A 13,340-nucleotide genomic window follows, 5' to 3' on the forward strand; every position below is an offset into this window, starting at 1 on the left:
CCAAGTCTTAAGTTTATCTGTCTGTTGCTCAGTCTCACCTATGAACTTCTCTAGTGTTTGCTCTAGTCCATTTTCTAAGGCATGTGGTTTTTTTATCTAGGGTTCTGTCTTTTGAAAAGACATAGTAAATCAAGAGAATTTATTTATTGCAGTAACCGTATATTTCAGGGTGTCTATTTCCTTTAAATCCATTCCTGTTGAACCTTTCAAAATAACATCCTGTAAAGCCCCAAAGATATTTATTGTGTTTCTCATTTTTAAGTATGTATATACTTAAAGATGTATATATATGTTTATTATCAATTTATAATTTGATTACCTGATCCAGAGTCTTTTGTACCTTTGTCTCCCTCCGCTGTTTGGTTCAGCACACTGCAGTCCTCTCAGATTCTTTTATTTGCTGGGAGAGGCGTCTGTGCCTCTGAGCAGGCTCTCTGTCTTTTGTTTGGGTTGCAGCTGGCAGAGTGCACACTGATGTCAGGTAGCCTGCAGTGCAAGCGGTTGGGGAGAGCAGGTCTGACTGTCCAGTGTAGGGAAGCAAGCTTGGAGGGGCTCCCTCAGGCTTAGATGCCCCAGTCAGGTCACTGTGTCTTCCTGAAGACTACTTCACAGGCAGTTATACTCCAGGGTCCCCTGTCCCTTCCTGGGAATCCTACATTGGCTCTGCCCAAGCCCAGTTGTAGGCAGGCTGGGTTGCTGCCCCTGCCTGTCTGGGGCTTGGGGAGGGATCCTCTCTGTAGCCCCTCTCAGGCCCAGTCAGCTTTCAATCCACTCATTGCTGCAGCCTTAGATTACTGCCGCAGCTATTTATTGTGAGTGCAGGGAGGGGCAGTGTAATCTTATCTTAGGTTAGTTGGGTTCTAATCGATATGATGGATATGATGGGCACCAATATGTTGCAGTAAACTTCCAACCCCAATAATCCCATGCAAAAACCACACAACTCAGTTACAAGATTTATAAGCTGCACACCTAGATTGGGCAGATTTACCACTACACTACTCTATTCTCCAGCTATAAGATCCCTTGCTTCTTGGGCTCTCCAGGCCATATAGTTCTGTTCTATTTTCCTTCTACCTCCTCTTCCTCTGTCTTCTTCCTCTCCTTCCCTCTCTTCCTCCACTCTCTGAAACCTCCAGGCCCACCTTTCCCTTCCACTGCCCAATCACAGGCTCTAGTCTTTATTTGACCAGTTAAAATGTGGAGAAGGTTCACATGACATGACTGGAGTATTTGATTCACCCCTTGTTGGGGCAGCCCCTCTTGAGGAAACAGAATTAATATCAGAATACAAACAGCACCAGGGCAACTCTCAACAGTTCTGGGGACCTGGTGAGGAAGGTACAGCCAGGCCTTTGATGAGAGGGCAGCATGTGGTGGCTCCATGCACTAGATAACAGGGTGTAGTTGATTCCTAGGGGTTGTCCCTGGGAAGGGGAATCCAGCAGGCACAGAAGAGCATGACTAAATACTGCAGGAGAGTTCTCATCGTGGCTGATAAAGGAGGCTCAGCATCATCATGTCACGTGTCAAGCCTGCATCTCCAGGTTTTAGAGTCTGTTAGAGCCAAGGCTGCGGCAGTCAGTGACTTGAAGCATTTTCAGGGTTAGCATCGGCAGGCTGGCTTTGTGACTCACTGCATCATGGAGGAGAAGAAGAGAAAGCACATGGCAATGCTAGGCAACTGAGGGTTTAAGGATGGGCTCTGGAGAACTGCATTTCTGATGCCTAGATGCTTATAGCTGAGGTTTGTGTGACTGGACATGTTCACTCTCCAAAAGGACATTGCTCTGAGTATAGACATCCAGTCAAAAGGCTGGAGGTGACAGGACAGTATGGAGCTGATTCTGAATGAGAGATCGGGCTGTAGTGAGTACTCTCTTCATAGGGAACAACTGGACTTTTCTTTGGCGATCTATGTGTCTGTGTCTGTGTCTGTCTATCTGTCTCTGGGTGTGTGTCTCTCTCTTCACACAAATGCACTCATCCACACTCAAATACCCACGTGTACACTCACATATTATATGAGTTTGTCTTAGAAATTGATTTAGTGATGGACCCTAGAGCCAGTTCTGGCCAGTGAACATTATTAGGTCCAAGACATTTCCTTTGGAATTTCAAGTTCTCTTTCTGTCTGGTCAACTGAGAGTGTAGGCTGTTGGCTTGCTTCTGCTGGGAGCCATCTTGCCACTGTGATGAAAAATCCCATCTGTGAGTGAAGTTGGTATTCATGAGTTGAGTTCTTTGAGTTCCTGTATTGAGTAAGACTCGAAGCCACTTTCTCACTGGACTCCCCAGTTATGTCCTCAGGAGGTTCTTTTTTGTTGCTTAAGGTGATTTGCATTTAATATTAATTAAAACTTGGTAATACAGGGAACTCTTGGAGAATGTTGTCTGAGTTGACGTATGATTGGCATTTTGATAGGTTACAGGATGATCAATAATTCAAGGGAAGTGATGCAGAGAGAGGTTTGTGTGGTCCAGGGTTGAAATGGAGCCATCATGGATCAGGAGCCTTCTCACCTAGTCTTAGTCTTTGCCAAGGACCTCTGCATCCCTTCTGTAGTGTGGACAATGGTCTTGGCCTCAGCTGTTGAGTGAACAGAGAGGAGAAACTTGGTACTGAATTACTTTCTTTGTAGATGAGATCTTGAAACACAAGGTAACCTTGATGGCTCCTTAGTTATTTTATGTTTTGTGTTGTGTGTGTATATATGACTGTACTTGTGTTTGTGTATGTGTATGTGTGTGTGTGTACTTGTGCATGAATAAGCTTGTATGTTTGGAGACCAGAGATTGATGATGGATATCTTTCCTTGATCTATTTCCACCTTTAGTCTTTGAGACAGGGTCTATTACTGCTCGTATGGCTCATTGACTCAGCCAGGCTGGCCAGCCAGTGAGCTTCAGGGGTTTGCCCAGCTCTTCTCTTGTTTGTGTGTATTGTCATACATAGACTTTTAGGTAAGTTCTGGAGATCCAAGTTCAGGGTCTCCTGGCCTACACTGTGACACTTCACTGTCTCAGCCATCTCCCCAGCCTGCTCTTTATTTTTCTTGCTTTCTTTATCTCATCTCCATTCATATAGAATCCCAGTGTATCCCAAGAAGGAAAGGCCCCTGCTTCTTTTTCTTCCAGCCCCACATTCTAGTTTGGCTCTTTCCTGTTCCTTTTGTGACACTTTTGTCTTTGACAGTAAGAACCAGCACTTACTTTCTTAGTACATTTCCTGTTTATTAAACTCTAGACAGCCTAAGACAGATGAGATGAGGTGCATGCTGGGTGGTCCGGCCATAGATAGATGTTCTAAGGCAGACAAGGTTCCTGAGGCCTACCAGAGCAGAGTGGCCTCAGATGGGTGAGGTTGTATAGTAAGGCAGTATTGAAGCTGACCCTGGAAAGGTGGAGTTGAAACATATACTGTCAGGGACAAATTGATTTTGGCTGGGGCTTGTGGGCATGATTTGGGGGACTGTCCATGTGATAGATGTAGAGATTAGTTCAGTGTGTTTCAGTTACATTTGTGTTGCTTTGAGCAAATATCTGACAGAAACATCTTACAGGAGGGGAGATTTGTTTGGGCTCAGAGTTTCAGAGACATTTCAGTCCATCGTGGTGGGCATGCAAGGCCGTGTGAACATGAAGTCAGACAGGAAGCAGAACACTGGAGCCAGAGATGGAAGCTGGCAAAACCTTCAAAGGCCCACTGCTAGCTATCTTCTGCCAGCCAAGCCCCACCCAAAGGCTCTACCACCCATAAAATAGCAACACAAGCTGGGAATAGACTGTTCAAACATCAACTTGTGGGGACAAACATGGACATACTGCCAAGTCACAGAGAGACTTGAGGCCAGGTTTCATATCATGGAGTAAAAAGTCATAGAACATTCTCAAGCACTGTTTTGATAAATTTTCAGTGAGTTAGTATCTTTAAAGTCACTAGTTACTGAATATTTCTTATTTATTTATTTATTTATTTATTTATTTATTTATTTATTTATTATATGTAAGTACACTGTTGCTGTTTTCAGACATACCAGGAAAGGGATCAGATTTCATTACAGATGGTTGTGAACCACCGTGTGGTTGCTGGTATTTGAACTCAGGACCTTCGGAAGAGCAGTCGGTATTCCTACCCACTGAGCCATCTCTCCAGTCCCCTGAATATTACTTTAGCTTTTATTCTGTTGATGGGATAGGGAGAGAGAGAGAAAGAGACAGAGAGAGACCGAAAAGAAACAGAGACTAAGAGAGGTAGTCACACACACACATACACATAGACAGACAGACACACACAGACACACAGACACACACACACACACACACACACACAGACGACACAGACACAGACAGACAGACATTTACCACGCATAGAGTCAGAGAGACAGAAACAGACAGACCCTCCTGAAGTATGAGATAGAGAGGCAGAGATGATGGTGGGGATGTCATAATACAGGAAGGTGCCTTGATCCCGACTGACTGCACCAGGCCTATGAAGCCTTTCAGCTGACCTTACTTTATATTACTGAACAGAGACTACTGAACCTGTGTGAGGTGCTTCAGTTCGGCAGGATGTATTCTCTTAATTACTGTGGTATTAAGACTTTTGAGGAGGTAATGGGTAATCCGTTCTTTTCTTGCCTGAGAAGCAGAGGCAAGGAGAAACAGGATGCCATAAGGAGGCGATCAGTGCCAGCTGTGTTACTGATAAATGCTGGGTTGTAGCATGAGGTTTGAGTCAGCTTGCTGGACATCACCTCCAAACTGGATAGATTTCCTTACTGGGGCTTGTGGATAGACAAGCCAGATATGAGGGCAGTTAAGCAGATCCAGAAAGCAAAGAAGGGAGGAAGCATGCATGAGCTGGACAAGCTGCCGCCCACCAGTCTAATCAGTGATCCCTCTGTCCCAAGCAGAAGGGAGGGAAGAGAGGTTAACATCATGCCCTATTGAGACTCCCCACTCCTATGAAACTTGGGAGCGGGGTTCACCAGCAGGATGTAGGAGAGATGGGGTGGATCTAAGGTAACCCATCAGGAACTGGTTCCCAGCTAGGGGTGCATGAGCCCTGCGTACGGTTGCATGCTGGAGCCTCATCTGGAGCAGGGGGACTGTGTAATTGTCCCACCGTCCCCCTGCACATGCAATGCCTATCCACCTGGTGTGGACCCTTTTCAGTGGATTTTCACACGCTGTACCCCTCAGACCCCCGTTCTCTGCTCTCCATTGTCATCCTGAGCCTTGACCTGCAATCATTCTGCATAGAGAAGGGACACTGAATCCTCGCTATCTCTGTGACTGGCTTTCCCCAGAGTCTGGTAAGTTCTGCAGAGCCCGAGCTGCATGCAGTGTCCTGGGGTGGGGTCACCCGAGGATTGGTTCTCTGGGGTGAGGGAGGCAGTCTGTGACTGAGCTGGTACTTTCTTCTTGGCCTGTGTCCCTAAGTCTATCCATGCAGTTCTATGGAGGGGCTCTGATCCTGAAGCCTTTCTGATCCTGAGATTGGTCCACAGGGCTAAGCTTTGGGAGACTTAGGGGCCACACTGCCTTCCCTGAGGGGAAAGCATGGTGGGACTGCAGTGTCCCTGAATACTGGGCTCACCTGTGGTGACTTCTCTGTAGGCCCAAGGACGTGCCAGTACCTTCTTACTTGGTCTAGGCTCATTAGTGGCCTAGGAACCATGCATTGATAGTGTTCTATTTTGTCATATCTGCATATAGATGTTGTATTTTAAAACATGTGGAACATTTAAGAACTAATATTGGTGAAATTACACCATTAACTCATTTTCTTCTTTTTAAATAAAAAAAATTAGACTTAGTTCTTTTATTTTATTAGTGCATGTTTTGCCCAGATGTATGTATGTGTGCCATGTGTATGATTGGTGGCAACTGAAATTAGAAGAAGGCATAGGATCCCCTAGGACTGGGGTTATGGGTGGCTGTGAACTACCATGAGTGCTGAGAATTGAACCTGGGTCTTCTTCAAAAGCAACAAGTGCTCTTAACCAGTGAACCACTTTTTGAGAGTGTGCGCGTGTGTGTGTGCGCGCGTGTGTGTTGCAGCAGTCAGTCCTCTCCTTTCGCCATATGGGTCCCAGGACTGAACTTGTGCTCAGTCTTGGCAGTAAGCATCTTTACCTGCTGAGCCTTCTTGTCTACCTTCCATCTTCTTTGGTGGAGTGCTAATCGCATTCTGTATACTACCTACAGCTTGCCTTTGGCACCCTGTTTTTCCACACTGTCACTGGCATAAGGTCCTCTTTTGAAAAGCAAGCCTAAAGCCATCTCTAGGGGATGGTTGTTCAGACCCTGGCTGGCACCTACCTGCCATTGCTGCCTTCTCTTCCCTGCTGAGTCTGGCCACTCTCTTTCTACTCTGCTCTTGGATCTTTTAAATTTCTCTTGTTTGGTCTCCTGGGACTGGTTCAGGCTCACAGACGCCTGGTGGGATGGGGTTTACTTCTGCTGCTCCAGAACAACAACCCTTTCCAAAGGCTGTGGCTGTAGCATGCCCCTATACTTCTGGTGGTAAGGGTGTTTGCCTCTGACTGTGTTAGCTGAGTACCTGTATGTGTGTATCTGCAGTGCCTTCTCACTGCCGGCACCTAAGAAGTTGCTTTTAATTCATCCCTGTCTCCATAGGTAATGGGGATGGTGACCATTCCATTCCCCACAGAGAGCTTCACAGAGTCTACACCTAATGCAAGGCCCTCAACAGGGAAGGAGATGCGGAAACCAAGCATCTACTGAGTTTGCCTGTCTTCGATGCATTCCAGCCTAGTGAGACAGGTTCTCTGATGCTAAGAGCAGATAGCTGTTCACATGTACTGAACACTAATTATAAGACTGGTATGATGCTAAGGACTCTGTTATCTGTCTTAACATCACGACAGCAAGGTAGATACCACTGTTCTCATTGTAAAGGAACTTAAAGTAAATTTCCTAGGTTAGAATATGAAGTACTGGGTTTCCCACTGTCATCCTCATACATACAGCATTATACTTTGTTCTTGATCTTCCCGCTCCCACTGAGCTCTGCTGTGTTCCTCCTCCAGCTGATTCCTTCTTTCCCTGGCCAGCCCCATTTCAGATGAGGGAACTCTGCCTGGCATAGGTTAGTTAAGTGACTACCTACCTCCCCATGAACGTCATACAAATGACTTAAAATGACTGGCTTAACACAACAGAAGTTTATTCTCCTAGAGGCCTGGAGACCAGAAGTCCATAGTCAAAGAGTAATGGGGCTGGGCTGGTTCTGGGGGCCCTAGGGAAGAATCTTGGTTTCCTCTGGAAGCCCCAAGCAGCCCTGCGACTGCATCTCTGCAATTTCTGCTTCTATCTTCCCTTGTCTTTCTTGTAAGGACAGTTGCCATTGGGCTTAGGCATAGCGCCCTCCTAGCCCAGATAGTGTAGGTGATCACATCTGAAAATGATCAGTAACATTGACAAAAGTCCTCTTTCCAAATAAGGTTACAATTTTAGGTCCCAGAGGCTAGGATGTAGCTGTATTTGTTTTTTTGGGGGGTGGGTGTGGGGGCTTCATGGGATAGCCCTTCCAAAGCCTTCTGGGTTGGGAGCATCCAGGACTCCTCAAGCCACCAGTCTCACAGGCATGGATTCCCCTGCTTCATCAGAGAGTGGGGGCTGTTAGGTCTTGACATTCTGTACCTTGCTATCTTCCATGCCTTCAACTCATAGCCATTTCTTCTGTAGCCTTTTAGAGTGTTCATCCTGGATTTAAGACTCCTCATACCTTAATGTTAATGTGTTCAGGAGGTCAGGCCTCAGGAGCTGGGAGGACAGCTTCACACCTGGGAAGGTAGGATGGACGTGGTATTCCTGTCTCAGTGGCCACACCTCTAAAATGGGAATGTGGGAGTAGCCTGACCCTACTAATGAGGTGTGGAGGAGGGCGCTGCCACTGCTGCTGCTGCTGCAGGGTGGTCCGACTGCTTGTTAAGAGTAGCAGTCACAGGCTGCTCTTCGCTCCTGCTTCTCACTGTTGTGGCCCCAAGCAGCTATTTTCTACCAAATTAAAATCCACTCAGTGCTCTTCCTGTCCCCAAATAAAAACTCCTCTCCAAGCTTTTTGCTTGTTACAGCAAGACTTTTTAATAGACTCTGCCTTGTAGAGCCATGAGACATATGTCCAATTAGCAGAATAATTTTGCTTAAATATACAGATAAACTGTTGACTGACAACAGCGGCATGTATTTGAGGCTAATTTAAGGCAAAGTAGCTTGGGAACCGTGGTACTGCTTTCCCCCATCTATGTGCTTCCCTCCCCCAACCTATTGTTAGGCTTCCTTCCCCTAGACTTTTCCTTTCTGACGGATCTTCATCCTCACCATCTAAATGATCATAAGGGACGTCTCCGTGCTGTGCTTCATCATTGGGCAGAGAATCCAAGCATGACTATTCATATAGACAACTGAGCAGCTACTGCTTATTGAACGGCTATGGTATGCCAGCCACTGTGTGGGATGCTGGGTGTATGGTGGTACACTGCCCCGACCCACCACTGAGACAGGGTTTCTCTGTGCTTTGTAGACCAGGCTGGCCTCGAACTCAGAGATCTGCCTGCTTCTGCCTCCTGAGTGCTGGGATTAAAGGTATGCCTCACCGCCACTGCCCTGCTACATTTTGTTTTATTTTATTTTATTTTTTCTTTTTGGTCAGTGGTCAATTATTGGGGGAACAAGAGGTGAGTAAGAATTATGGAACTCACAAGGGCATCAGCTCCAAGAAGTCAGGGGCTTGGTCTCTCTGGATGCTGTATCATACACCCAGCACAGTAGGCACAGTGTACATTCTTTGTTGAGAGAAGGAGCAAGATTTTTCAGCTCTTGCTCAGTGTCCCAAAGAAGATAAAATATAGTCATGGAACAAATGAAGGTGAGGTTGAGGAGGGCTCTATGACCTGGCCTGTGTCTGAAGAGCTGTCCAGCAAAGGGAGCCTGGGAGGCCCTCAGAGGAGCCAGAGCTGGCTTTGTATTCCCCTGGGTTCTGTTCAAAAGGAGAGCTGGTTTCCTTTCCTGTGTCTATGCTACCTTGCCGCATGGATGATGGACGCTCTCAAGAGCTTGCAGCGTCCGTGCAGGTACATGGTCAGGATCTGCACCTGAAAGCCGTGGAAGGTCCCTGTCATGTGACCTTTTGACATTGCTAGAGTCATCTAGCTGTGCATGGGGATAGATGCCATATGGCTCCAGTGTGACTCTGATTCTCACCATGTCTATATCAGCCTCCCTACAGGGCTGCAGAGCAGGGGCAGAGTGTAAGCTGCCCTGAGTAGAGCTTCAAGGATTGCAGGGCAGAGGTGAGGAGGGAGGCTGGGGTTGGGGAAAGACAGTGTGCCAGAACATGGGGAAGAGCCTCCAAGAATGTATGTCTCGCGGGGGCCCCTTGTTCCGCGAGACGAGAGATTCTGGCCAGGTAGACACGAGATAAGGCTTTTAACAAACAGACTACACACGGGTGGTGTAAAATCTGAGTGTATTTCTTTAAAAATGACATGAGGCTTTTACAATCATTGCAAAAGAGAAATGAAAAATCTGACAGCTCAACAGTTGAGGTACCTCTGAGGCTATCTGAAACATACTGGGTCTAAAGCAGTAGCTGTCTCTTCTGAACTGGTGCTGCATCCCCCGGGCCCAAGTGCTCTGGGCCCAGGGGACTGTGGGTACATAAATCTGAGTCCTAGCCCATCTAAGTTCTAGTGCTAGTCCTGCATGTGAGTCCAAGTCCTTCTTCTTCTAGTCTTAGTGTTAGACTGAAGTCACGTAGACAAAACGACCCCCACACACCCAGGTCACCTGACTTCTAAAAGCCAGGTGTAGAGCAAGAAGAAGAGGGGTAGAGCCCTCTCTGTTGAGATATTCTTATGTTAATTCTTTGGTTCTTGCTAGAGACAGGTAGAAGAGAATCTTGACCTAACTCTTTCAGCTAATGTCTTAGAGTGAGAGAAACCTTTCAATTACTCTCTAATACTTAAAACACTAAACTAAGATAGTTAGAAACATTGGTGAAGGTCAGAAAACAATGTCCAAATTTTCTCTTGCTAGCTGTAAGAAAATGATATCTTGGTGAGTTCCTAACACACAAGTACGAAGACATATCTGGGCCACTTCTGAGTTTGGGGTGCCAGACAACAATGCAGAGGCAAGAGGCTGACTTTCCTTGAAGTTTTCACCTCAAATACCGCCATCACACAGGTGTCCGTGACAACTCTGATTCTCACCATGTCTATATCAGCCTCCCTACAGGGCTGCAGAGCAGGGGCAGAGTGTAAGCTGCCCTGAGTAGAGCTTCAAGGATTGCAGGGCAGAGGTGAGGAGGGAGGCTGGGGTTGGGGAGAGACAGTGTGCCAGAACATGGGGAAGAGCCTCCAAGAATGTATGTGAGCTAAATACCCCAGTGTAGACTCCACTGCACCATCAGATTTCACTTAGAAACACCAATTCAGAAATAAGGCATTTCAAGACAGCTACTATGTTAGTTTCCTGTGGTTGCCATAACAAATTACTATTGAATGGTGGCTTAAAACAATACAGTCTTAGGGTACTGGGGCTCAGAAGTCCAGAGTGATTCTGTGTGGACAAAATGAAGGTGTCAGCAGGTGGCATTCCTTGTGGAGGCTCTGGGGGATCATCCATTTCTTTGATTTTTCTTATTTCTATTCTCTCTCTCTCCTTCCCTCCCTCCTTCTCCTCCCCTCCCTCCCTTCCTCCCTCCCTCCTTCCTTCCTTCCCTTCTACTCCTCTCCTTCCTTCCTTCTCTCTGTCTTTCATTTTTTTGAGACAGGGTCTCACTATGTAACCTTGGTGGGCCTAGAACTTATTGTATAGACCAAGCTGTCCTTGAACTCAAAGAGATCTTCCTGCCCCTGCTTCTGCTGTGATTAAAGTGTGTGCCACCACACCTGTGATGATTTGAAAGAAAATTACCATCCCCCCAGGCCCCCCTCCCCGTAGGCCCAGAGGGAGTGACACTATTAGGAGGTGTGGCCTTTTGGGGTAGGTGTGGCTTTGTAGGAAGAGGTGTGTTACTAAGGGATGGGATTTGAAGTCTCTGATGTCACTCTGAAGTCACTCTGAAGTCTGCCTAGTGTCACTCTCTCTTCCTGTTGATCTAGATGTAGAACTCTCAACTCCATGTCTAGTACCATGAAGTGCTTTCATGACAATAATGGACTAAACCTCTGAAATGGTAAGCTAGCCCCAATTAAATGCTTTCCTTAATTAATTGTTTTTCAAGACAGGATTTCTCTGTGTAGTCCTGGCTGTAGACTAGGCTGGCCTCGAGGTCCACCTGCTTGTCTCCTGAGTACTGAAATTAAAGGCATGCACCACCACTACCCAGAAAATGTTGTCCTTTATAAGAGTTGCCATGGTCATGGTGCCTTTACAGCAATAGAGACTCTAATTAAGATAACACCTGACTAGTTTTCTGGTTTTTAGAGATGCCTCAGGTGTCTTGGCGCATGATCCTTCCTTCCCATCTTTAAGGCCAGCAGCATCTAGTCCAGTTCTTCCTGTCTTTGAGGGCAGCAGCATCTAGTCCAGTTCTTCCTGTCTTTAAGGGCAGCAGCATCTGTCCAATTCTTGTGCTGCTATCTCTCTAGTGCTCTCCTGCCTTTGTCTTTCTTCCAAAAGCTGTGCAGATTACCACTGTGTACCTGGGCAATGTCCCTCTCATCCCCCTGTCTCAGGATTGTGGGATAATTAGCAGCCTGATTTTCTTCTGCAGGGTGTGAACTGCTGTTGAGTCTGTTAGGAAAACAAATCTCACTATGATAAATCCCAAATGTCATTACAAAGCCCAGAGAATAATAAAATGAATGTTGTACCTGGTGCCTCTGCCTGAAATATGTTGCCCTACCTCTTGTTTACTTATCACTGAAGAACTTTAAGTTGTAATTCCTGTCTACATCTCTAAACCAGTTCACTTTTCTAAGGAATCACAGTGTCATTGGTACACATGATTAGATTAACAAGTGTCAGTGTCATTTGTATTAGTCAGGATTCTCTAGGTTCTGAATTTCCTAATGCTGCGATCCTGTAATACAGTTCTCCATGTTGTGGTGACCCCCCAACCATAAAATTATTTCATTGCTACTTCATAACTGTTATGAATTGTAATATAAATATTTTATATGCAGGATATCTGATACAAGACCCTCGAAAGGGGTTGCAACCCACAGGCTGAGAAGAATAGAACACACAACATGAATGTATACAAAGTGGTATAATTCCATTGGCTGACCTGGACAGGTTGGTAGTCCAGCAGTGACTGATTGTTCACTGCACAGGCTGAGAGCCCCGTAGCTTCTGACTGTAGGAGGATGGATACCTCTGCAGTTCCAGTCTGGCATCAAAGGGCTGGACGATTCCCAGAGACCCACCAATCTTCAGCTCTCATGGGAAGGCTCAAGAAGCTGGCTTCTGGTGTTAGTGAGGGATAGCAGCGGTGGTGGTGGCAGCAGTAACAGCGGTAGAGTAGATGCACTTAGTCACAAGAAGCAAAGGCAAGCAGGCAAAAGTAGCATTGGCATTTCCTCAGCTCTCTTTCTGTCTGGGCTTCTGATGGAAGGTACTGTCCACTCTGGGGACCTTTCCCCTCAGATAATTCTTGTGGGGAAGCACGTCTCTTAGATGATTTCAGACCCACTCAAGTTGAAATAACATCGTCTAACCACTACCTATAGTCAGTTTTCTCTAGCTTCCCTACCTGATGCTCTCCACATACCCCTGATCCTGCTCAGCTTCACTCTCCTTCTAAGAGTGAGGCCTTCTTGCCTGTATCGTTTGAGGGTTTGTTTTGATTTCTGCTGTCAGCCATGAGAGTACAGGGCTGTATGGATGTGAAAAAGAAGACCGTCATCCCACATCCAGGCGGGTATCCTGAACAAGCACAGCGAGCCAAGAGGGGATGCAGGCTGTCTGGGTGTGTTATTCTGCTCATGGCCTTGGCATTTGTTATTCTTGTCTGTAACAGCCATTCCAGAAATGCCCCCACTTTTCCGGTCGCTGAGCAACTGTGAGAACAAATTAATTATGCATTTTCTCACTGTGTGTGATTAAGGGGCAGATGGAGGGAAGGGTTCTCTGTAGCTTTTCTGGCCATGAAGTTCCCAAATGGATAGCTTCCAGATTGACGAGTTCAGGTCCCGAACTCCTGTGGGCATCTGTGTAGGCAGGCTTGCTCTTTGGCAAGGAGAGCCCCAAGTTGCTAGTAATAACATTGTTATTCTCTTAAATTTGCAACTCGGTTACTGTTTGCTGAGTGCTTGTAGTTAGTTGTGACAGCTCATTTGTTGGGATTCCAGGGATCCTGG

At 46.4% G+C, this 13,340-nt stretch overlaps 1 protein-coding gene across 11 annotated transcripts in view; it reads left to right on the forward strand.

Moving 5' to 3' along the window:
• Adck1 (aarF domain containing kinase 1) overlaps positions 1-13,340 on the forward strand; it is a 159,886-nt gene that overhangs the window by 74,682 nt on the left and 71,864 nt on the right. The window contains exons 3-4 of one of the 11 annotated variants that reach the window (XM_031357317.1): positions 5,206-5,318; positions 11,139-11,212. The exons of 9 other annotated variants lie outside the window; for them this stretch is intronic. In XM_031357317.1, the coding sequence (XP_031213177.1) occupies positions 11,210-11,212 (3 nt within the window). In that variant the 5' untranslated portion in view covers positions 5,206-5,318; positions 11,139-11,209. The remainder of the gene's footprint in view (positions 1-5,205; positions 5,319-11,138; positions 11,213-13,340) is intronic. One more of the 11 variants, XM_031357318.1, reaches the window with a different exon arrangement.

This window comes from Mastomys coucha, unplaced genomic scaffold, assembly GCF_008632895.1.
Source record: "Mastomys coucha isolate ucsf_1 unplaced genomic scaffold, UCSF_Mcou_1 pScaffold6, whole genome shotgun sequence".
In the NCBI taxonomy this organism is placed as follows: Eukaryota; Metazoa; Chordata; class Mammalia; order Rodentia; family Muridae; genus Mastomys; species Mastomys coucha.